At 39.2% G+C, this 26,618-nt stretch overlaps 1 protein-coding gene across 2 annotated transcripts; it reads left to right on the forward strand.

The window, feature by feature from the left end:
- The first annotated feature begins 454 nt into the window (after positions 1-454).
- Positions 455-25,944, forward strand: col28a1b (collagen, type XXVIII, alpha 1b). 2 transcript variants are annotated; one of them, XM_028581426.1, is made up of 35 exons: positions 455-845; positions 1,337-1,479; positions 2,526-3,112; positions 5,041-5,061; positions 5,154-5,213; positions 5,397-5,450; positions 5,525-5,569; positions 5,661-5,687; positions 5,777-5,821; positions 5,902-5,946; positions 7,347-7,400; positions 10,225-10,293; positions 10,806-10,874; positions 11,842-11,910; positions 12,859-12,927; positions 13,083-13,151; positions 13,986-14,054; positions 14,809-14,877; positions 15,141-15,212; positions 15,304-15,372; positions 16,300-16,371; positions 16,903-16,971; positions 17,050-17,118; positions 18,126-18,194; positions 18,277-18,345; positions 18,837-18,905; positions 18,997-19,065; positions 19,984-20,052; positions 20,415-20,495; positions 20,709-20,744; positions 21,577-21,613; positions 21,696-22,250; positions 23,009-23,193; positions 23,957-24,248; positions 25,299-25,944. In XM_028581426.1, exons 2-35 carry the CDS (start codon positions 1,338-1,340, stop codon positions 25,469-25,471), a joined length of 3,618 nt encoding a protein of 1,205 aa, XP_028437227.1. In that variant the 5' UTR covers positions 455-845; position 1,337; the 3' UTR covers positions 25,472-25,944. The 2 variants fall into 2 exon arrangements, with proteins under 2 accessions (XP_028437227.1, XP_028437228.1); XM_028581427.1 differs by having other exon boundaries at positions 2,547-3,112.
- Positions 25,945-26,618: the final 674 nt, after the last annotated feature.

Genomic DNA, 26,618 nt, shown 5'->3' on the forward strand with positions numbered 1-26,618 from the left:
AACCAAAGTTTATGAAAATACCACAGAAAGGAAAGCAACGGACTGATTTAAAAACCCATCCAATTATCAGAGTAGTTGACACAGTCGATTAAGACTGAGCATATTATTTGAACATATTCTTTCCGGAATGTAATCAGTGTGCACGGATCTGTATTTCACTTTAAAAGTAGGCTGCTGCTACTACTACTACTACTACTACTACTACAAACAAGGTTAACATCTGTACTGTACATGGGAATCATACTACATCTGGTTTTCACATTACTGGGCGACAGTGGAAAAGTAAAATAATCTCATTTGGGACTTTTACGCACAGCATCCAAACAATCTCCATGCGCAACCGCCCAAACATAAAGCAATAACTGTATTAACCCTTGCAAGTTTTTCGAAAAGCAAGTAGTCTTGTCCATCGCCCCCTGACGTAAAAACACCACAATGCTCCTTTAATATTCGTACAGCGTAGTGTGTATGCGCCATTGTAGGGCGCTTTATTTTGGATAAATAGCTATGTTGATATAGTTTTAGAGTGAGAAATTGAATTGTAGTCTATCTACACTATTCTGATATTCCAAAAATATTCCTGCAGAAACATATTGTGTCAGTGAACAGCCACAGAGTCAGGAAAAATAAAGTCCTTTCCCGGTCAATCCTCAAGCTCTGAACTGGAGCGCTGAAATGTTGGAGCGGCCCCAGAACCCCCGACTACACACAGCACACCAGCTCATCTGATGGTCCTCAGTTTGTCTCTGCCCGGTTTATAGGACTTGATTTCGCGGCGAAATGCCCCCCAAAGAGCCACAGCTGACTGGAATAGAAGCACTGACTGCAGCTAAATGAGATTCTAGGTAAAACAACTTTCTTGCATGCCTAAAACAGTATGCACCCTTAATTTGTTTACTTGTAGTGCCATGTTACTGACAACTTGAATGTGTGTCCTACAGCTTAGACAACTCATTAGGTTCATGTTAATCAAACATTTACATTTAGAGATGCTCTTTAATGTACATGAACTCAGTTACTTTAGAGATTATTTAAAGGTTGCAGCATGTTTAGAAGAATTATTTGCACAAATTACTCTGGCTTTTTTTGTCTCTCTAACGTTGCAGACATTTTATAAAGCACATTGACAGTATCAGGAACAGTTTAATTTGAGCGAATCATGGTATTGTCATTACTGTCATGAACTTTACAGCTCCCTGTTTGGGCTGCAGTAGGATGCATAATAGTATCATATACAACAGGTAAATATCATGATACTGGTTGAATATTTTGTGCTTTGCATCCACTGTAAGTTTATGCATTTTATTGCTTTGTCTTGTAAACTACTTTCTGCTAGGATGGAAATGTTGCTGAGGGGAAACCTGAGGAGAGGAGTGGGTCTCTGCATTCTGCTGTTGGCTCTGGTACACGGGGCCACAGGCCAGAGAAGAAAGACAGGGCGCAAGAACAACTACAGGCTGCATGACGACGGAGGAAATGGTAATTCTTTAAATGAGACATGTTGGTGGGGAAGGTCTGTCACTGTATCCTGGGGCGGGTGTAACAGACTCCAGGTATGAGGACCAGACATTGACCAATCGATCATCCACAGCTCAAGATACACAGCTTCAATTACTATGTGCAACATTTATATGTCTGGGTGGGATTATGTGAGGAAACATGCAGATAACTTACAAAGTTCCACAGCATACATACACAAACCATATCCATATTTGATAAATGATTATATGGCTGCCAGCATAATAGTCAGGTCCTCAAGTCTCAAGTCCTTGGTGTTAAAATCCCACTTCAGGTCTAAAACTAAAGTCCTTATTAAGCTTTTTATCCCAGTGATTGAACCCACAAAACCAAAGCTCACAGGTCACAGTGGGACCATCGTGGTGCGCCATGGCTCAGGAGATATGGAGGTTTGTTCCTCAGCTCCTCCGTGGGCAAGACACTGAGCCCCAAATTGCTCCAGCACCTTGCTGGTAGCTTCCAATTTTTAAAGCACTTTGGATTAAAACACCATATAAATGCAACCAATTACCATTTTCCAGTGAATAGATCAGATAGGTCTCTCTGCTTTGAGGTCAGCTCAGCCCTAAAGAACTGAACTGTAAGCCTAACCCTTTTAGAGTCTGAGTGTCCTGTGATTGTTTAAATTAAAATTCAAATACTTTTGTATCAGCATTCGCTTAAAACTCTCTGGTGAAATAATACATGTTTTTAATTTTCCCTATGTGTGTGTATAAAAAGACATTGTGGCAGACAATAATGCATGCTTGGGCTGCAATTAACGATCATTTAAGGATATATTAAACTCTTGATATGTTTTTTTTTAAATAATGAATTCATTACTTAGTCTATAAAATGTCTAAGGTGACTTATTGATTTTGCTTGTTTTGGCTGACCAATAGTCCAAAACTGAAATATAGTCAATGTAACATAGTTGCTTTCTGTTAGACAACAAATCAATGAATCGTGCAATCGTTTCAACACTACTGCAGGAATATACCAGTTTATGAACATCACCCGTCTTGCAGTTCTATTTCCTTCTCCTATAGGTCTGACTTGTTCGCTGGAGGTGGTGTTCATCCTGGACAGCTCGGAGAGTGCAAAAATATTCCTGTTTGAGAAGCAGAAGGCCTTCGTGTTGAGCTTCAGCACCCGCCTCTCCATGCTGCAGGTAGCCGGCTGGACGCTGAAGATGCGAATGGCTGCACTTCAGTACAGCAGCTCTGTGTCCATAGAGCACCGATTCTCAGCCTGGAAAGACCTGGATGCATTTCACAGTCAAGTCAGCACCATGAACTACATCGGCCATGGCACCTACACCACCTACGCCATCACCAATGCCTCGCAGCTGCTGGTGCAGGAGACGCCAGCGGACAGCGTCAGGGTGGCAGTGCTGATGACTGACGGGGTCGACCATCCCCGTAACCCTGATGTGATTGCAGCTGCAGCAGAGGCCAAAGGTCACGGCACAAAGTTCTTCACTGTTGGTTTATCAGACATCAGCCAGCAGAGACAGAATAACGCCAAGCTCCGGGCCATCGCCAGCACACCTCCTCAGCAGTTTGTCCAAAGTCTTCTTGATCCTCAGCTGGAGGAGAAGCTACTCAAAGAGATGGTGAGTGTTGGCTTCAAGTGAGATGACCTCAGTTAAGATGGCACCTGTATTAACACGAGAAACAACAATTCAATTCAGTTTATTTAAGAAGGGGACAATGCAAATGAATAAAAGTGCATGATTTTGCATGGGTTAAAAATGCCAGAATTAGGCAAAAAGCTATTTTTCATTTGTAGTCCCTTGGGACAGAATGTCTTGACAAGAGTGTTTTTTTTTTCATCCCAAAAGCAAGAATTGTTGGTATTAAGTCATGGAAGTGATCATTGTGTTACTGGTACTGACTGACTTTACAAGTCAGTGTGGTACACCTGTATACCGTATAATGGCTGTAATTATTAAAGCCCTTACTGTACTCAAGGTGTAGGATTTGAAACTTTCAGACGTTGCCGCCCCCTAGTGGTGATAGTAAAAAAAAGACGCTGGGGCAGACCACGAATCAAACCCGGGTCATTGAGAATGAAGGTTTAAAAACAGTGCATAGACTGCAATAATTGTCTCATGGATTGTATGCTTGTTCTACAAATAAAACCTCATACTATCAGAATAATTTGAAAGATGCTATAATCTCATAAAAAAATCTACACACAGGTGGCTTTAATGTTTGGCTTTCATCAGTGACAGAAAGTTCAAACAATTTCAAAGTAGTAAATTCATACTTTTCTTAACAAACTATGTGGTGTTACAGGATTTGTCTTTATGCTGTTAGTCTTAGTCTAACTGCAGTACTGAGAGAGTTAAGAACAACAGGCTATCCATGTCTAGCCTCGTGAGACCGTCCTGATCTCGCGAGCTCCAGTTTTCCACTCGCAGCAAATGCGAAGCAATCCATCTGGCGGAGTCAGGTTAATCCATGTCCATATCCACATAGAGCAGCAACAGGGTTTCTTTCTGTATGGATTTTGTGTGTTCTCTTCGGGTTCCCTATGGTAGCTTTGGTTTAAGTCCTTTGTCCAAAACCATTGAGCTTAGAGCTGGGATTGGTCTTTAAGCACTGTGGCTTTACACTTCTGAACAGTTAGGATAGATCAAACGCAGAGCAGTAATAATTAACAAATAACTTCATAACAAAGTTAATGAGCGGTATCTCTCAATGAAAAAAGCATGAAAAAAGCATTGCTATGTTTTATCTTGACCGCTATCATGTCTCTGATTGCACTTGATGGAATTTCAAAGGGTTTATTGATCCGGAGAGTTTGTCTCAACCCACACCGAAACACACCTTCTTTAAACTTAATTTAAGATATTAAAATCAACCAATCAAAAATGTCACAGGGTCCTCACAAGAAAGCAGCAGTGATTGCAAATACTGTTTGACCTACATCCGGTAGAGTGGTTCCCGATCTTGGGGTTAGGACTCTACATCGAAGGGGTCAGAAATTGATTAAAGGGATAAAAAAAAAAAAAAAAAAAAAAAAAATATATATATATATATATATATATATATATATATTGAATTCACATAAATGTATGTTTTTCTATACTTTTCCCCCATTTGTTTGGTTTGACACATGGTTGAGAAGCACTAATGATCCACTGCACACCCAGCAGCCTATCACAGTGACAACAGCATGCAGAGGGGTTTATATTCCCCTCTTTTTCTGCACTTTCTGTCCTCAAAGTGGGTTCACATCTCAGTGACACAGTTGTGTCTGCATGACGGGGCTTTCCCGCCTGCTTTGCATTTTCCACACGCACAGAAATGTCAAATATCTGCAGTAGGTCAGGACCTGTCCAAGAGAGAGGCATGGCTTTTTCTGCTTTCCAGAAAAGTGTGATATTATTCATTCACAGTTATAGCTTGCAACAGTGTTAAAGGAAGACAGCGTCTAAAACGAAGGTGCCAAGGTTTCTCCAAAACTAATAAATTGATCTTTTCTGTGAGTGAATGAACTGCCTCTGATATTTTTTGTCTTATGTTTTGCATTCAGGGTGCAGTCGCATTTGAAGGGGTAAGTCTTCAAATACAATCCAGCATTTTACTTCTATGATTAATTTGTGTATATGGTTGCAATTACTTTGTATTTTTTTCTCTCTCTGTTAGTGTCCACAGGCCCAAGTGTGTTTGTGTGAAAGAGGAGAGAGGGGCCCTCAAGGAAGTCCGGTGAGTTCTGTATAAAAACTGTATTCTTTACCAAAATTATCAGATACTCATTCTGTATTTCGTCACCACAAACATACAAAGGATCATCTTGTCTTTTAATTCAATTCAATTGAATTTTATTTATATTATCAAATCATAACAAGAGTTAGCATCTAACCAAGACTTAACTTTTACTAATTCCAGGGTAGAAAAGGAGACGCAGGCTTCAGAGGGCCACCTGGTCTAAAAGGAAGCAGGGTAAGTCATCACACAAACTATTTTAGTGTCTGATTGTATGCAGCTCATTGTATGTTATTCTCTTTTTTTATAAGGGGGAGTCTGGCTCGAACGGTCAACCTGGAAGTGATGGTGCAGAGGTAAAAAATAAATAATCTCTTACTACCAAGTAACATGCTTCTTATTCGATGAAATGCAGATTTAAAAACTTTCACCTACTACTCTTTACAGGGTCGTCCAGGTTATAAGGGTAACAAGGTGGGTGACATTTAGCTTTAGCAACATGCTTATTGGTTGTTTTACTGTCCTCAGAAAATAAGAGTCTAATCTTGTGTTTGGTCTTTTAGGGGGAGAGAGGAGACTGTGGCACTCCGGGGGAAAAGGGTGACACTGTATGAACATTATTAACTACATTGTTTTAATCAATACCAAGAACTTTGCCTCTTGTAATGAATTAAGTGTCATTTTGCAGGGACCTGAGGGACCTCCAGGCCAGCAAGGCACGAAAGGAGAACAGGTAGAGCACAACTAAGAATTAACAGCAATTAATCTTGGTTTGATAATTTTAAACCCTACAAATACAAAGTTCGCAGGTTAATTACATATATGGAAAAAGGCATTTCCTGACTTTTTGTGTCCTACAACCAGGTGAGCTACCAGGGCGCCATTTCTGACATATTTTATTATTTTGTTTTCATTATTTCTATCAGTCATTCATGAAATAGGAAGCTTGAGGACATTTTTTAACTTTTTTTTTAAATACACAGGTAGCCCATAAGAACTAAAGCTAAGTCCTTACTGCAGCAGCCGGAGTTCAATTCCGGCCCGCGGCCCTTTGCTGCATGTCATCCCCCTTTCTGTCTCCCACTTTCCTGTCTTATGCTGTCCTATCCAAAAATGAAACTGTCACTTTGACACCGTTTTTAGCTAGCAGCATGGTCAGTCTGTCCGCCACTTCGGTCCAGATCTTAAACATTATTGAATGGATTGCCATGAAATCTTCTACAGACATTCATGGTCCTCAGAGGATGAATCCTACTGACTTTGGTGATCCTCTGACCTCTCCTGTAGCGCCAACATGAGGTTCACATTTGACGTTTTGAGTGCAATGTCTCAACAAGTGTTGAAACCTTTGTATACCCTAAACTTAAACCTGGAAAACTACATGACATTCATCAGCCTTACAGTAGCTTTACTTTGTGTTTGGTGCTGGTTATCAAATGTTAGCATGTTAGATTCATAGTTCTTATTGACCTATTATTAGATTAATTAATCACTGAAATGCAGTCCACAACATCTTTGCAATTAAGAAGCAATTTCATAATTTTTTTAAACGTTTTTGTCACTCATCCTTCACGCTCCTGAACATACAGTTTACTGCCTGCTGTTCATATTGATACAAAGACATCAGACAGTCCGTTCACTCTCCAATATGAAAAATGGAAGTGGAATTTGCCTCTTATTCATCTCTGCACTAATGGAATGTGAATATTGGATTATGGGTAATCCTGATACTAATGTGGCTATCCAAAGCAGTGAATCCAGGCTTGCAGGATATTATTCTTTTGCAGGAACAGACTTTGTGTGGTGGGATTAGTGCATGGACCTGGCCGCCCAGCACCACTCTTCATTCCCTATGCTACTGGCACAGTGTCAGTATAACCTTGTTATTTTGTGAGCTTGGCCTGAGAATCGAAGGACATGAAAGCTGTGAATGTTGATTTTAGTGATTTCAGAGGTGGTGGGTTGGTTTTGACCTGATGCTTGGTCATACAACATGGGGGCTGCATTTTAAATTCATACATGATTAAAGATTTGTTGCAAAATGAAGAAAATCATGGGTAAAACAATAGGTTCTAAAATCAGTCTTAAATTTTGCATTGAAGGATTGTATATGGTTTTAAATTTGTTTTGCAGGGTGTGATAGGACCACCAGGAGACATAGGACCTGAGGGCCCAGCAGGACCTAAAGTAAGTTTCCCCAAGACCTAAAGATGCATTGAAATCTGTCTTCGGAATTTTCTGCACTATAAGTTTCCAGAAACAGTTTGATTGGCTGGATTAAGGTTTTAGGCATTCATGCACATTTATAATACCACAACCTGTACTAGGATTTGAAACACCCGCAGTGGTAGTTTGAAAAATACGTTTTTCATTTACAGTTTTCATTTACATCTTCGTAGCCTCAGTCTCATTTGAAAAAAGCAATAGAGATACTAATCTGTGGGTATTGTGGGGAAATAATCAGATTTTGAGGATGAAGTCATAATTCAAAGTATTCAGTTATTCTCAAATGTATCCCCATACATTCTCACATGTCAGACTTTTTCTCATATATTATATTTTCTGATAATATGATAATTTCTTGATTTCTTGAATCTCTGATTTATGTTACCTAACGGTCGCCCATTATACTGCTTTGTACTGATCACTGATTTTTTCTCATCCCCTTTTGTCAGAAATGTTTTAGATAGATATATTTTGAATATTTAGTTAATATTTATTTGCTTTCTTGATGACAGTAAGCCGCTGCTACCCCTCTTATGTCTGTGCGTTAAGTATGGAGCCGTAGAGCCAGGAGGGGCATTAGCTTAGCTTAGCATAAATAAAATTTTTGATTTGAAATGTCATCAGCATTCTAAAGATGTAAAAGCATGATTCTTTAGTCACCTAAAAATGTAGTTATTTAGGATCCTTCAGAAATGTGTGGTTATTGTTACTCAGAATAGTGGAATAGTTAATTGCTCCCCAGACAGTTTCCCACACAACATTTGGAGCAAAATAAAAGCGACCTTTAAAATGTGTGCTCAGGGCCAATAAGATGCTGATGGCTCCATCACCACAGAGCTGTCCTGCAGCTTTTTAACAAAGATGTCTTTATACAGATGAAATGTAATGTGATTTATAGCACCTCCAGGAAAAGTCAAGACATTAATCAAGTGCAAGTTTTACAGAAGTAACAAAGGACTGGTCTTTATTTCCTAAATGCCACAAAGATTTAAAAAAGACTACAGGCCATTTGGCTTCAATGTATAATATGTATTTTTATAGTATTTTCCACCAGATATCACCAAGATACTACTGTAAATAACAGAAACTTCATTCATTTGTTTCACAGTATCTAATTAAATCTATTTTATAAGCACTTTAAAAGGGTGGGGAGAGCACTGATTATTAAATTCCCCATGGATAAATGTGCTGCAGTTTAAATCCCACAAACAAGATCGAAAAGACATGAGGTTGTGGTTCTTCTTGCAGAGGATGTTGCATGTAAAACATCTCAGGATGCAAATTACAATGTAAATGGTTACCGACTTCCCTAAAAAGCTAGCATTTATATATTAGTGTTACTTAAAGGGACAGTTCACCCAACAAATTAAATTAATTTCCCTTCTTACCTGTTGTGCTATTTATCAATCTAGATTGTTTTGGTGTGAGTTGTCCAGTGTTGGAGATATCGGCTATAGACATGTCAGCCTTCTCTCCAATATAATGAAACAAGATGGCAATCGGCACGTGGTGCTCAAAACAACAAAATACATTTGAAAAAAACTCAACAGCAATGTCTCTTTCCAGAAGTCATGTAGCCTACTATTTTCTTTCTACCAAACTACACCTGCACACCGGATCACTGCGCAGAAGGAAGCATATTCACAGTACTCATGAGAACTCATAGCAACAACAGTTTTCTTACTAGTAGTTCAATACTGCTAGCTCACCTGAGCTAGCTAACATTACAGCTCAGCTGAGGAGGATGCCATTAATGTTAAAAGCTTGCGCTGTCACGAGCACAAGCCTCTCATTCATGAGTATGCTTCCTTCTGCGAGGTGACACGGTTTGTGGATGTAGCTCAGTGAATAGGTTGGATGGTGGTTATTACCTCTACCAAGGTTTTCCGGCAAATGTTTCTTTGTGCATATTATTGGTCTTGATTTCATTGGTTGAGTTTTGAATCTCTGTCTAATGAGGGAGTCATCAGCAAACATGTAGAGTTTACAGGAAGGTGAAAATGTTATTTAGATATTATATCAGTGGATGCAGGTTTGTTTAATTATGTGATTATACGTGGGCGAGCTGCAGGAATGAAGACATTTTTATTCATTTCGAACAAAAACACATTACATGTTAGTGCATAAAGTATTAAAGAGAAGATGACTGGGTCAATCCTAAGCGGGATGGAGAAGCACATGAGAAGCTGGGTCCAGACTAGTTTAATGATAGCCAGACAGATTCTTTTAAGAGGATGGAAGATTGAAGGGGTGCCATCAATCCATGAGTGGGCTTGTGAGATGGCTAGGGTGGCGGCGTTTGAAAATAATAAGTCATATAAATGGTTTGCCAGATTGGTGATTGATACTAGAAAATGGGGAAAGTACGTGAGCTTTCTGGAGGGGAGCTTTGTGCTGGGGAGAGATGTGTATGATGGGCTTATGGTGTTTTTTATTTATACATAAGTTCATACGGTTTATGGTTTATTGTCTATTTTGTTACTATTTTATTGAATGTTCTTGAATATTGTAGTTACTGTGTGTATCTTTTCTTGATTTTTGTCTGGGTGGGTGGTGATGACGAAGGGCATTTGTGCATGTATAGGTCCTGAGCATGTGTGTGTATTTCAGGCCTGTGTGTAGTGTGTTCCCAACTGGGGATCAATAAAAAGTATAAATTATTATTTTAATTAAAAAAAGAGAAGCTGACTAGATGCACGTGGTCAATATTTCTCATTTCATTTCACACCTATTTGCAGTGTTGAACTGCCATCACATAATGACTGAACTTGTTTACTTGCAACAGGGAGACAGAGGGCCCAACGGTGCTTCTGGACCACCGGGGGACATTGGTATCGGATTCCCGGGAGCCAAAGTAACTCTTTTATATCAACATTACCTTAAAAACATCCTCTACTGTCACATAATCTTCCTCAAATCTTATCAAATCAAAATGAATACAGACACATACTATGTATAATTACTTAATCATATATACTGTTCTGGTGTACACTGCTATAGTATATGGTGTCATATTACTCTCATATACTATTCTTTGCCGACTTTCCTGTTACAAATCACACCACTATGTCACTTTTCTTGAGACTGTACTGCACTGTGCTACTGTGTGTATACTGCTGGCCTTATCTTATCTTATCACCCCTCTTATTGGAGTTAAAGAACATTTTAAAACATCTCCAGCAGCTGGAAAGATTGTTTGATGAGAAAACTTCTTTAATAAAGTAGTTTTCTCCGATAGTGAGAAACTAACAAACCCCTAATAAGTGCCAGAGATAGATTACATATCATCACTCTTTAATTACTGTAATTACTGAAACAAGTTGTATGTGTTGAAAGTTGTTGAGTGGTGCGGTTTGATGCTTACAGGGAGAAAAAGGCATTCAGGGAAGAGCAGGTCCGACAGGTCCTGTTGGAATAGGAGAAGCAGGACTACCAGTGAGTATAAAACAATGGTCTTATATTGTATCGATGCATCAAGGTCTTGTGCACAGTTACACAAGTGACACTGATAAAACTCTCCTGGTAAAGCAGTAAATGTAAAGCTACCAGTGGTGGAAGTATTTATATGTTTTACTTAAATAAAAGTAGCAATACCACTTGGTAAAAAAACTCTAAATTTATTCAAATTGTAACTAAAAAAACAGTATTATAGGCAAAATGTACTTAAAGTATTAAAAGTACAAGTATTCATCGGGCAGAGTAGCCCCTTTAAGAATGTTATGTTGATATTATTACTGATGCATTGACACATAAGCAGTATTTTGACATCACATCTGGTTAGAGTGGAGTATACACTGTTGGGATAGTTTAATCTATAACAATGTATCACACTTTATAAAGTGGTCATATGTATTGTATGTAAAACCAGTCTGCAAAGTAACTTTAGTTTTTAGATAATTCTAGTGGAGTTAAAATAATAATATTGCCCTCTAAAATGTAGTGGAGTAGAAGTATAGAGTAGCCTAAAATTGAAATACTTAAGTAAAGAACACATACTTAGTTACATTCCAACACTGAAAGCTCTTTTTAGGGGGAAGAGTTGAAAATTAAAGATCTGAATAGAACCTTATCCTAAAGAGCGGACAGTGAGAATCCAGAGAAAAGCTAAATCACATATGCAAGATAGTTTTTCCATCTGGTTGCTTTTGTTATTACGCATCATGTACTATAATACTTAAGTTGTTAAACATGAGCATGTTCAGTGGACGTTACTCGCATCCTTTTCCTGGGAATTGGATTTTCAAACCGCTGCTGCCACCTGGAGCACACAATATGCAAAGTTGCTCAACAGTGCAATTTCATTCTGTCCTATTTAGAACTACATGCATCTATTATATTAGCATTTACTGAAGCCTCCACATATGTAGACTTTTTATTATTAAAAGTTGTTTGTTTGTTTCAGGGTCCCCCAGGACCTGCCGGAGCACAAGGAAATCCCGGGCCACCTGGAGAGGGGCTTCCAGGGCCAAAGGTGAGTCAAATTTAAAAACCATGTGTTGGCCGAAGGAGTGGTTCTCAATAATGTGCCATACACTAAATAAAGTATCTATTGATCTTGTACTTGTCATAATTATCAGATGCTGCAATTTAAAGAAAAAAACTGTCTTTGTCTTTGAGTTATTCTATTGTACATACTCTTCACACTGTGAACAATTGCACATTCTTTAGTCAATATTTTTACACACTCCATTTTTCGTTTTAGAAACTGTACACCGCTTTACATTTTAAAACAGATACATTTTTACTGAAGATTTCTACTTTATAGCTATGATTCTTGACTTTCACAGACCCTTTTTTTCTCTTACTTTGTTTACTGTGAACATTATCAGTCAAAATACCAAGGCAAATGTTGTGTATGTAAAAAGTAACACTTTGTATGTGTGTTGCAATTGCTTTTAACTTACTTTTTTTCAATATCGGTTTTTATGGTATTTCTTATTGTATCATTGTTTGTGTTTTGTGTTGTTGTGTATGTGTATTCCTATTAAGTTATATGTATTTGTATAAAGGCCCTTCTAGGGATAAGAACTGCCAACTAGCTCAGGCTATAAATGCTGTGGTATGTGTCATCCTTCTATGCTATATCCCTGTTAAAATGAATACTTTATAACAGAAATATTTAGGTAAAGAAAAAGGGTTAAAGTAGACAGAGTAGCAGTCTAGATATTGACAGTGATAATGAACACCAAGGCCCAGATGCATCTGATGTTGTTCAATGCAGATGCAAAGCAGAACAGACTGATTCATTTAAATTACAACCAGAAAATGGTTCACTGATTGCTACAAAACATTGTGTATTTACTCAAGCATTTGCATTATTCGCCTTCACAAAACTTGACATATGAAACATGTTGAACATGTGTGAAGCTTTTCCATGGCAATGTCTGCAGTTTGTCACACTTTCCACCTTTTGTTTTAGGGTGATCGAGGATACCAGGGTCTCAGGGGCACTCCTGGACTCGCTGGTGTTGGGATCAAAGGTGACCAGGTAAATAGACTTTAAATGTATGCATAGATGTTTAAACTCAACCGGAGGAAACTGTCTGCTGATAATGTAACATTTACTTTGCTGAGTACTTACCCACGTCTCATATACTCTGATGCAGAGCTGGCTCTTCGATTACTGTATTTATCTTTTCTCAGGGAAGTCAAGGGCCGCCTGGGTTTCCAGGTCCAGTCGGTGCTCCTGGTTTAGGACTTCAAGGAGAAAAGGTAAAAGCTGCTTTAATGTATGCCAGTGGTGGAAAGTAACTTAGTATGTTTAATTAGGTACAGTACTTAAGTACAAATTTGATGTACTTACCTAAGTATTTACATTTTATTGCATTTTATGCAACTTTATACCTCTATTCCATTACATGTCAGGGGCAAATGTTAATTTTACTCCACTACATTTGTCTCACAGCTTTAGTTGCTTTTCAACACTTTTTCATCCCATTCTTGTGCAGTGAACACCATGTACCTCCAGATGTGTTGATTTTAGTTTTTTTTCTAATAAACTGTAGTACGAAGTCTTTCTTTATGTGTTGGGAAAATTCTCCTAGCTCTTAAGTTAAATAAAGTCACAAAGCTGAAAACAGGACGTTTTTCTGACACTATGAAAAGTTGACTTTTTAGAGATATGTGGTTCTCACAGGACAGCAACGCTACAAACATATGATGATCGATGATTTAGTTTAAAGAAATGCCAATAAACCAGAGCACGTTTTTCTCCCATCCCGGAATGCTGTGTGGACTAGCCAGACCCTCCTCCACAGCGCTGTGAAGGAAGGTCTGGCAAATCGAGACTAATGCAACAGTAACAATGAGTTCTTTTACATTTGATACGTTACTGTAAGTAGGCTCCATTTTTCTGATAATACTTTTACTTAAGTAAGGTTTTGAATGCAGGACTTTTACTCATAGTGGAGTATTTTCACAGTGTGGTATTTTTATTTTGACAGTAAATGATCTGAATACTTCTTCTACAACTTTCTGCCAAACAGATCAGTGTGCTACATGGTCCCATCACTTTATTAGTTTTAAACTTAATCTTCTGTCTTGCAGGGTGATCAAGGCCCAGTTGGACCTGCAGGCCCCAGAGGAGCTCAAGGTGTTGGAATAACAGGAACAAAGGTAAGACTGGAGGGGCGGAAACTTTAACAAAATGTTTGTCTCAGAAACAGAAACTCAGATGCTTATGTGATTGACTGTCAGCTGATTTTCCATCTGATTGCATCTAAATTGTTTTGCATATTTTATCACACCAATGCAGCTGGCTTGTCAATCAAATGCCTGGTAGTTTGAATCAGTCTCCTGGAGGCAACAGAGAGGCTGCTATTGTGCTAATGGTGTATGGTTTATAATCTGAGACATTCATGTCACATTCAGTTCTGGTTCATTTTCAATTTCTGTGTCCTAAATCTAACCCAAAAAGTAAAAAAAAAAAAAAAAAAAAAAAGAAGAAAAGAACTAACTAAGAATTAAAGGTAAAATAAAATAGTTATTGTGAATTAGAGCTTTTCCATGCAAGCATTCAATTTCGGCATTTACATCCTAAGCTCTATTCAGGTTTTTCATTTTCACGTAACATCTTCAAATTGCAAATTTCGTGAAACACATTTGTCATTTCAGTAATAAATGACCTTCTTTGATTCCCATTTTCTTGCAAATATTTAATTATGACCCGATTATCCTTTGTACTGATGTAAGTAAAAATGATCCACATTTAACAGTCACACAGGTGGTTTCATTTCCAAAAAAACAGACATTATTTTTTGGATTTAGTATCATGTTTGCTGGAAGTTCCCCTGTTTACTTTCCAAGTCGAGCTCCACACAGTAAAGACACAGTTTGAATATCCCACTGAACGTGTGAATGTTGTTTTCAGGGGAATCAGGGCTTCCCAGGTGAGCGTGGCCTGACAGGTGAGAGAGGTGTTGGAGAGCCAGGACCTAAAGTAAGTCCTCTGAACACTTACCACTCTACAGTATAGGTCCCTTTTAAGGGAATAGTGGTTTATCCCAAAATGTCGAACTGTATTTTTTAAGTTATAATAGTAAAATATTGCCAGCTGAGGAAGGATCTGACATTGTAGGTCACACACTTTAGCTCTGTCGCAGCTCTCTAAAATATAAAGCAGCAGAAACAATCAACACCAAGTCATTCAGTTGATCAGTCTGCGCCCCGCCGATAATCCTGCACCTTACTTTCCTCTCTCAGGGTGACCCGGGGTCCGAGGGGTTACCAGGTATACCCGGTGAGCCAGGAGAGGATGGAGCCCCGGGACAAAAGGTAACATCAGAACCTAAACCTGTTTTCTCGTTTTTTACATAATTGGTCTTACCAGTCTGCTGCTTCATTGACTGTTTTCACATGACGGCAGGGTGACGTTGGGTTACCGGGGCCCAGGGGACCCGACGGTGCTCCTGGTAAAGGCACACCTGGAGGAAAGGTAACAAGACTTTTTTCACAGATGATATGTACAGTATATAAAGACTATGTATACATTGTAGGATTTTATTCTAAAATGTGACCGATGACCGGTCTGGCCCTAAAAAGGCCAGACTTAATCTGATTCCAATTCTATGGTCACTGAATAGTGTTCGTTTACTGGTAGATCAGAGAAATAGACTCAAGATTCAAAATAAGACTCCAGATTCGTCCAGTTAAAGTTAATAACAAGCTTTAGTGAATGATATTGCAAAATACAATAAACTTGTGCACAAGGATCAGATTACTTCAAGATAAAATAGCCTATTGCTACAACCTAGCAAACCGACAGAGTTTCCCCCAGCATCTGATGCCGGCTCACCCAGAACCCTCACTTTTTATCCATTCTCTCTGCTTCATCCGTGGTGCTGTTATCAGTTGGACGTAGTCCCGATCTTCTGGCTGCAGCCGGCTAACGATATGTAACACACTGCATGAAAACATGACCCTGAGTTCTCTCATTCTCAGCTCAACAGAGACAAGTCGCTATTGTTGGGTCCGAACACCTGTATGTTTTTTATCTCCTACAAACTAAGGAGTTTCCTGAGAGCCAGGTCATTTTCATACTCTGTGTCACAAGTCACGTGCTTGCAAAACACTGACCATTGTTGCCTCGTTCCCCCCCTGATCAGAGAAGACCTTTTTTTTCTCAGGCAATAATCTCAGACTCCCTTTATAATGTTAAATCACTGTAAAACCAGATGGCCTCTCATAACCCTGGGAAACAAGGCAACAAGGTCAGCATCATGAACTCTACAAACCTGTTACTCTTACTCTCACAAATATATTCTAACAACATGTACTGTACTATTTGAGTTTCCACATACAATGATCTACATTGAGGATTATTTAGAAGAATGTCAGTAACAGTTTTGTATTATTTTGGCAGGGAGACAGAGGAGACAGGGGGACCAGGGGACAGCCAGGTGCAGTCGGTCCTGTGGGGCCGATGGGCTCAAAGGTAGGTAAACACATAAAGAAGCATTCTACGTGAAACTCATGTAACAGTTTTACACTATCCAGTAGTGTTACTACAAAACATTACTCTCCAAGGCTGTAAAAATGTAAAGGCACTTCCGCAGATTTCTATTTTCTTTGTTTTCTAGTGTTTGTGGGTTTGTTATTTTTAAATGTAGTGTCAATAAAGATGTAAGTGAAAAAAACCTAGCTGTAAATGAAATTATAACTACTACTAACTATAACAAAATAATATAATACTATAATACTACTATAATAAAAATACACCAAAATATATTAAATTGGGGGCGTAACTTGCAGTAAAATGCCATTATGTCATTCATTTATGTAAAGGAACTTCTTTATGCATATCGCAGATATACCTACTTACTGGTTAACCTTTATATCGACCAAGCCCTATTATTAGTATTATAATTTGAAAGCTAAAATTGTTCTAACAATGAAACTGCGGATGTCCGAGTCCCACCTTGTTCCCTTTGTCTGGTGTTAGCCTGATGAGTGTTTTCTTTTTCAGGGGGAACCAGGAAATATGGGGCTACCAGGTGTAACTGGACCACCAGGCAGGGGTCTAGCTGGTGCCAAGGTAAGCCTGTTTGGTGCAAACAAACTGCAGCTGTAAACTGTCAACAGCAACAATTGATCTTCTTCTGGTTTTTGTCAGGGAGAACTGGGCCAACCGGGTCCACCTGGAGCTGTGGGAGAGCCGGGGATAGGTTTACCTGGACCAAAGGTAAGTTCAGGTTCAGGTTAGTCTATATCCATGATGTTCTACTTCCGGGATTGCTCCTTTCCTGCCGGAAATTCCGCCGGATTTCACTCTTTTCTGCTCGATGTCCGGTACCTTCTGCTTTGTTTGTGTTGGAATTTTAAACTCCTATTTTAAACTCTAACTGCTCCTCAGATCTCTGCAGGGTAAATCCAGACAGCTAGCTAGACTATCTGTCCAATCTGAGTTTTTTTGTTGCACGACTAAAACTACTTTCGAACATACACGTTCCACCAAAATAAGTTCCTTCCCAAGGCTATTTTGCAGCGGCACCGGGGCTCCGTACGGTGCATAGCACCGCCCAAGACTATTGTGATTGGTTTAAAGCAATGCCAATAAACCAGAGCACATTTTTCTCCCATCCTGGAATGCTGTGTGGATTAGCCAGACCGTCCTCCGCAGCGCTGTGAAAGAAGGTCTGGCAAAGCATCCTCGAGTGAAAAGTACTCAGTGGTAGAAGAATAAGTATTCAGATCTTTTGCTTGAGTAAAACTACTAATACATGTACCACACTGTAAAAATACTCTGTTGTAAGTCCTGCATTGAAAATGTTACTAAAGTAAAGTATGTAAGTATCATCAGGAAAATGTACTTAAAGTATTAAAAGTAAAAGTACTCAATGCAGAAAAATCCTCACATTTTAGAAACTGTAAACGATCCAAACAGTTCTGTTTAATCCTCTGATAATTTCAGCTGGACCTGTAGGCCTGTATATTGTGGGGTAGTTTAATTTATAAAAAAAACATTTTTATTTTATAAACTACATGTGTTTTGTGTGCAGAAAGCTGTCAGATGAATGTAGTGCAGTAAAAAGTACAATATTTCTCTCGGAAATGTAGAAGTAGAAAGTGGCAAGAAAAGAAAAGTCTCAAGTAAAGTACAAGTACCTCAAATTTGTACTTAAGTACAGTACTTAGTTACATTCCACCACTGAAAGTACTGATATAAAAGTGGCATGTTTTGGTTTGTAGGGGGACAAAGGGTCTGCAGGGCTGGCTGGGACACCTGGACTTAAAGGTGACGGTTACCCCGGCCCTACAGTGAGTATCAACCTCCATCACAGCCCCCTTCATCACTCTACGCCCACACTCTGTCATTGTTCTCACACCGTGTCTTACTTAGGGACTTCCGGGGCCTCCTGGCCTGAAAGGAGAGACTGGATTAGATGGCGCCGGTTTACCTGGACCAAAGGTAAAGGTTCAACTCGGGAAAAACATAAAACACGGACAGTCGTCTTCAACGAAATGGCAAAATTGTTCACTTCTGTTATAGAAGTTATTATATACTTTCACTTTCACTTCTCAGGTGATTTAATTTACAGTAAAGTTAATTGTTTCTCTGAGAATATTTAAATCTTGTTTCATGCACTTTGATCATAGTGTCAGGAGATAACATTAGGACATAAGAAGAAGATTCATAGAAAAAAACATGCATTTTCTTGGGGCACAAAGAATCACCATTGTATAATATGACAATGGATAATATGAAAATCCAGGAAATAGAAAATATCTTTTGGTATTTCAGGTGTTTTTTTTTTTCTTGCTGTGTTGACTGTTGCTTTCCATCCTTGTGTTTCTGAGATGTTGTTTTTTTTTGTCTTCCTTTCGTCTGAGATTAGATTACTGTGGTTAATAACAGATATCTCTACAGTTTTTATAATTTACAATCTGTTTCCTGTTCAGGGAGACAGAGGCTTACCTGGACCTCCTGGACCTGTTGGGCCACCAGGAATTGGTGTAATTGGTCCCAAGGTAATGTGGCTTTTTTTGTTAAACTAAAAATATATTGCCCTTTGAATTCATGTTGGTATCCGGAAAGACACACCGTTTTATTTTCCTGCAGGGCTCAGTTGGCCAAATGGGACCACCTGGTGCACAGGGCTTACCTGGAGAAGGCATCCAAGGACAAAAGGTAACATTGTCAGCTGTCAGTTGCAGACTCGAAAAGTTTGATCAGTAGCTACGGTCTATAACCATAGACTGTACAGAATAGTCTATAACCATCTGTGTTAGGCAGTTTATGAATGGAAATTGTCACCTGATTGGACTCACTGGAGGGTTATTTGTCCATTTTTGTAAAGCAAAGTGATTGGTGAGCTATGTTTTAGGCCACATGTCAAACTCAAGGCCCACCGGCCAAATCCGTTGCAGATTTTGATGTGGCCCACTTATCAATTTAGGTTCACAATTTTCTTTTGGCCTACCTAGTTTTGTCGCTTTTTCAACATTTTGTTGCTTTTTCTGAAGTTTTTGTCACTTTTGCCAACGCTTTTAGTGCCTTTTCCAACATTTTTTTCCCCAATGTTTTTGTTGTTTTTTTCCAGCGTTTGTTGCTTTTTCTGACCTTTTTTTGATTGATGGCTGTTACTTTTTTGCTGACTTTTTTAAGGTCTTTATATCGACTACACTAAATCAGAAGACTATATGAGACATGCAATAACACAGTCAAAGATATTTGACTTTTTTGAAATGTCAATAAACTATACAATAAACTGGCCCTTGATGTGATTCAGATTTTCCAGTGTGGCCCTTAGTGAAATTGAGTTTGATATCCCTGTTTAGGCTAAAGACTCAAATTTACAGGTCAAACGATAAGACAGTAGTTTTTATTTTTAGCATTCAACAAAATAAAGCTGAAAAATCTAAGTTATATGGCTAAGACTCGTGTTTTTATGGAATGCTAACAAAATAGTTATTATATCTCTGCTAAAATGACTTTACTGCCCTGTTTATAAGTAGAGATCCATTTAGCTTAGAGAGAGAAACTTTCCATTAGCTCCTTCTTGTTGTTTAAGTTCTCCTGGACGTGAACTGTGCTCTGTGTTTACAGGGGGAGACAGGATTTCAGGGGATCCCTGGCCCCAGAGGTCCTCCTGGACAAGGCCTGCAGGGGGACAAGGTAACGATATAATATCAGCACCTGCATAATGAACATAGTCAACATTAAATATGAAGTGACAGCAAACCGAGCAAATATGAAAAACTGCATAAAATTAAATCCAAATATGTAAATAAGTTAGTGGCTTCAAACAAAAGCGAAAGATAACTTCAGCACTTAGAAAACTAAAATCAGTAAACTGCATGCAACAACATGCTTAAATTAATCTATTATTCATTAAAGGTTTCCAATGGCAGTTGTACAGATATGTGCATATTTACAGGGGCTCTGTTGGAGGGGGTTGGGGGATAGGATAACTCTTTTATCTTCTATCTCAGCCGTACTGTGTGATTCTTTAAGACGACGTTTCTTTCCTCCTGCAGGGGGATCGAGGCTTCAGAGGGGAAAAAGGCAAAAAGGGGGACAGAGGAGAACATGGAGGGGCCGGAGCCACCGGACCTTTGGTAGGCCGAAAGCCTACACATCTTCCACCAAAGGCTAAAAACACATCTCTTCCGACTACACCTTGGATAAAAAAAAAAAAAAAAAAAAAAGAAAAGCTAAATGACATGTAATGTAATGTACTGGACTTTGTTTTTTAGAGGGATTTAAAAGTCTTCAAGCTAATCTCTCAATATGTGAACAACTAATAAATGATGATCTATTTTACATCACAGGGTAGAGTGGGACAAAAGGGAGAACCTGGACTTACAGTAAGTAAAGTGCATCACTCATTACAGTGAGAATCATGCAGTGCAGTCAACTATGTTGGGACATTGGTGTGTTTTTCATAATTTCGGTCCTGTACTTCAGCACATTGGGTTAAAGTGCTGTCCTTTAATTTTTAAAAAGCTTTAATTTGAAGCTGTTCATGTCCACATCAGATGAGCAGGGAAGGAGTTGAAGCCCTTTTTCATACCTAACACCCAACTTTAGGTGCATGTAACTTGTATTTTACTCTTAAATAGTCAGAATTCTGAATATTCTAGTCTGACTTTCAGGTTTAAGGTTGTTTGATAGGAGGCAGTAGGGTGGCTGGACTCAGCCTTCGAGATAAGGTATGGAGCTCGGACATCTGGAGCGAGTTCGGAGAAGAGCTGCTGCTCCTTCACATTGAAAGCAGCCCGTTGAGGTGGTTCAGGACGGCTTCTGGGTGCCTCCTTTTGGAGGATTTCCGGGCACGTGTAATTGGTAGGAGAGCCTGCGGTAGAACCAGAACACACTGGAGAGATTATCTCCCAGGAGGAGAGGGAAAATGTTACTGGGGTGAAGGACGACTATTCTACCTTGCTTAGACCTGCTGCCACCGAGACCTGTCCCTGGATGAGCTTAAATAAATGGATGGATGGATGTTTACATTCATTTTGGGTGGACAGAGGCTTTGTCCAGCTAAGTCCTTGACTGTTCCAACTGATATGGATTTAAACGCCCTCAAATTAAAGCCGAAAGCTAGAACCTTATCCTCGTAATAATCACTGATTTATTTCTTTACAGTAACAATGTGACAGTTTGTCGTAAAAGTATTGCACTTTCTGTATTTCACAGAGGGAAGAAATCATCAAAATAGTGAGCTCCATATGCAGTAAGTAATCAGAAACTCTCATTTAGAATATGTGTCAATCTTTTAATGTCTATAACCTGTATCGGTCTCTCTGTTGCATTAGGTTGTGGAGTGACCTGCCGCCAAACCCCCTTGGAGCTGGTTTTTGTGATCGACAGCTCCGAGAGCGTCGGGCCCGACAACTTCAACGTGATCAAAGACTTTGTAAACACCCTGATTGACCGAGCCTCGGTCAGCCAGGACACCACGCGGGTGGGTGTGGTCCTCTACAGCCACATCAACATGGTGGTGGTCAGCCTCAGACAGGAAGCCACTCGTGATGAGATCAAGTCTGCTGTGCGCTCCATGACCTACCTGGGCGAGGGGACGTTCACGGGCAGCGCCATCCAACAGGCCAACCAGGTGTTCAAGGCGGCGCGGGCAGGTGTGAGGAAGGTGGCCATCATCATCACGGACGGGCAGACCGATAAAAGAGACGCGGTCAGTCTGGAGAGCGCCATTTCAGAAGCTCGTGAGATTAACATCGAGATGTTTGTGATCGGCGTGGTGAAAGAGAGCGACCCTCTGTATGAGGAGTTCCAGAAGGAGCTCAATCTCATCGCCTCGGACCCCGACAGCGATCACATGTACCTGATCGATGAATTCAAAACACTTCCAGGTGAGCATACAAGGAACACAAGGAGTTTGCCTTGGTATTTTGGTGCATAACAATAAACATAGTAAGAGAAAATCAACAACAATAATAAAGTAAGTACTGTAAAGGTCACAAATAATTAATAAAATAGAAATTTAGAATATGAAAAATATGTCAAATATATATGTTTTTAAATCGTAAAGAGATGTTGACCCGTAATGTTGTACCACAATGTACATATCCAACACAATGGTTTTTACATTTTACATTTGCACGCATATTCTTATTTCAGTGAAAATGTTGAGACAATGAGGTCAAAGCCTTGAATAAAAGCAGATGAACTTACTGGCTATCAACTCAAAATGTTATACGTTATAATATGATGACATTTTTATCTGAAACATGGTTTAAACAAACATAAAGAAAACAGAAAACACTTATTTGCTTTCTTATAGAAAGTAAGATGAGGATAGATTGATATCACAAAAAATATCCTGGCTGTAGCTTAATATATGCTACAGCCATAATAAATGACGGAAAAAAAACATACCGTAGCTTGGATGTGAGTCTGGGAAAACCAATCTTCTAGAACATCTATTACCACATTGCTCATGAGCAAGACCTCCCAAACTGCTCACAGTTGATCTGTGGCTGTCCGGGGAGGCTACTAACATGAAAGTGAAGCCGTTTGTACATGGACTGGTGCTCAGAAAAACAGAGATTAAACTATGCAGAAGAGTATATAACTGTATATTTACGGTTTTGGTCTTCTGGTCTTGCAGCTCTGGAGAGAAACCTGCTGAGTCGTATCTGTGAGGATGGAGCGAAACGTTTGTTCAGCTCAGTCCCGAGCTCCGGACTGCCTCCAGGAATCACCGAGGTCGCTGGTAACGTTCGAGAACCTCCATACAGGACAGATACAGACACCCCCACCTTCACAGGAGACTTCAGGAAAGTACAGATGGTGGTGAGAAGAGCAATCAGTCATTATTCGACCTAATTTGATCATTTTAGGCTGTATTTATGTTTCTCTGGCAACGTCCATAGACAACTAAGTTAAATCATCCAAAAACCTTTTGTATTTTTAGCCGGTTGGTCCACCACTTTGGTCCAGACTGAAATATCTCAACAACTATTGGATGGATTGGAACAAAAATTGGTACAGACATTCATTGTTCCCAGAGGATGAATCTTAATGACTCTGGTGATCCTCCGACTTTCCTGTGGCGCCAGCGTGAGGTTATTTGCTGTTTTGAGTGAAATGTCTCCATCCAGCCATTAAATGAATTTAAATGTGGTTTAGATATTTATGTTCCCCTTAGGATGTAACATAATACATTAGGCAATCCCTTAACTTTTCATCTAGCGCCAACCTCAGGTAAAAAATTTAAGTTGTCCAATACTTATGCTACATATGGTTTATAACTTAATACTTGGAAAGACATTCTTATTGCAAATTAATTTTCTGTCAATCAATTAATCATTTCAGCTGTACTTGCACATACTGCTGGGTAGTTTAAGTAATAACAAAGCATCATATTTTATTAGCTCTTTTTACATTTGTGTGCAAAAATCTTAAGTACTGAAAGCGGTCAAATAATTGTGGTGAAGTAAAAAGTACAATATTATCTTTTGAAATGTGCAAATGGATCATGGTATTACAACATGATGTTTGTATTATCGTACTTGGATAAATAAAGGTTGAGTAGATTGTCTCTGCTCTGTTCCAGCCCGGCTCTCCAGCGTCACAACCCGACAGAGAACCCATCACTCCACAGAGACCCAAGACAGACGACAGAAGTGGACCGACAGAGACTCAGAGATTTCCACATTTCGACAGGGAACCCTTCAGACCTGTCACAGAGTTCCTTCCACAGTTTGACGTGAAGGACCCAAACCGCCATGTGGGGATGACGGGAGACATCGGGCCGGCAGGTCCCACTCTAAAGGCCCTGCCTGAGGACAAGACACAACTGCCGACTCCTCCGACTCCTCCATTGCTGCCTTCTGACACCTTATCAGGTAACTGCTGAAGAGATTGTAGGATAAAGAAATGATTGGTTTAAATGTTCAGGTAAGGAAAAAGAAACATGCACTGAATGTTTTCTAACATAAATTGTTTTTTACATTTTAAGTCCTCAGCACGCATATTCTTATTTCGGTGAAAATGTTGAGACAATGAGGTCAAAGCCTTGAATAAAAGCAGATGAACTTACTAGCTATCAACTCAAAATGTTATACGTTATAATATGCTGACATTTTATCTGAAACATGGTTTAAACAAACATAAAAGAAATCAGCCAAAATTAAAGGAATAATTTGTCATTTTGGAGAAAACACTTATTTGCTTTCTTATAGAAAGTAAGATGAGGATAGTTAGATTGATATCACTAAAAATATCCTGGCTGTAGCTTCATATATGCTACAGCCAGTTAGTTATCTTAGCCTAGCATATTTCCCAAAATGTCAACTTTCAATTCATTGAACATATTGCATCGTGAATAAGATATATTGTGGACAGCAAGAGTCACATAATTACATTATAAGACTTGTATCCTGACATTTTAAACATTAATATGATCTTCAAAATTTAGATTAAAGTGGTAATCTAGACTGAAATATCTCAACATCTACTCAATAGACATTTTGCACAGACAGACATTCATGGTCCTCAGAGGATGAATCCTGATCCCCGTGACTTTTCCTCTAGCGCCACCATGAGTTGACATTTATAATTTTGAGTGAAATCAACGGATAGAGGCCATGAAATTTTACCATGTAATTAGTGTAATACGTATCCATGCAAAACTAATGACACTCCAATCGGCCTCTGCTGTACTTTCTATTTAGCGCTAATTATCAAAGGTTAGCAGGCTAACACGCTAAACTGAGACGGTGAACATTCTACGTGCTCAACATCAGCATGTTAGCATCGTCAATGTGAGCATGTTAGCATACTGGCGTTAGCATTTAGCTTAAAGCACCACTGTGCTTAAGTACAGCCTCACAGAGTTGCTTGCATGGTTGTAGAATCTTAATCTTTGCCACTTGATTTTGTTTTTTTGTCTCCAGAGGAGCGCTGCAGCCACGTGCTGGATCCAGGACCGTGCCGGGACTACGTAGTGAAGTGGTACTACGACGCCACAGCTAATTCTTGCGCTCAGTTCTGGTTCGGAGGCTGTCGAGGAAACAGCAACCAGTTTGAGACTGAGAAGAGCTGCAGAGAAACCTGCTTCAAGGTCTAACATGCACATGTACCGGTAGTCACAGATAAAACATTTTGCTGTGACTTGACATGTCGCTTTGCCATGAGGTTCACTTCCAAGTTCAGAGCCTTACTATTTTACTTGTAGCTACTTCAACATGGATAGGGGAAAAAACTGAGAATGTTACAAAAGAGGCATAATTAAACCAATTTAGCAGAAAATGGATTTCAAGATTTAAAATCGCTCAGTAGGCGAAGTACTCTACTTGTTTTTTTTCATGTTGGCCAGAGGGATTTGTGTATTGTGTGAACCAAGCTAGCTAATGCAAAGAAAATGATGCCTGTGATGTTACACACTGTGGAACAGTTCTGTTAAAAATGAAACAAACTTTATAACCACTAACCTTTCTATTCAGAAAAAGTAACCCTTTTGTATAATACGATGATGTATTTCTTTTTTACGTAATGTCTAAATGTGTTTGTTTTATAATACTGTGAATTATCATTAAAGGAAAAACCAAAGCAAATAAACTTTTCTGTCAGTCATTTTAGCCCAATGCTAAATGAATGAAAGGTAAACTAATGCATGATGCCCACAAAAGAAAATAAGTGCTGGTTGTATTTGACCATGCACCTACAAGATTCAATAGATTTTTCTCTAAACACACATCATAAATAGCTGGTATTATAGCTACATTTGCAACAGCAAATTAAACCTCCTTAATTTCCACATCTGCAGTTGATCCATCCTCGCTACACAAATGCCTAATAAAAGAAAAGAACAAAAAGAAGGAAGTCACGACGCACAAGATGTACAAGATGCACAAGAGGATGATGACTTACTGAGAAACCCTTTCTTCACCTCAAAGTTTCAAGTTAGACGTGATTACATGTAATTATCGAGGAGAGGCTGCTGCTCTCAGAACAATGCATCTTCAGCTTGAGGCATAAAAAGCACATTGAGTGCCTATTTAGCTGCAAGGCTTCTTCTTGTTGACTTGTCGACTTCATCTTGAGAAAAAACGCAAATGGATGGTCGTGCTGGGCGAGCGTGGTGGGTGATATTCTCCATCAGTGCTGTGATGGTTACCTCCTGTCTAAGCATGTTAATGAAACAGGAGCAAGAGTAATGGAAACAGTCAGTGTTTGTTTGAGGAAACTGGGTAAATTCCATGTTGATAAATCCA

Source organism: Perca flavescens, chromosome 6 (assembly GCF_004354835.1).
Source record: "Perca flavescens isolate YP-PL-M2 chromosome 6, PFLA_1.0, whole genome shotgun sequence".
Lineage (NCBI taxonomy): Eukaryota > Metazoa > Chordata > Actinopteri > Perciformes > Percidae > Perca > Perca flavescens.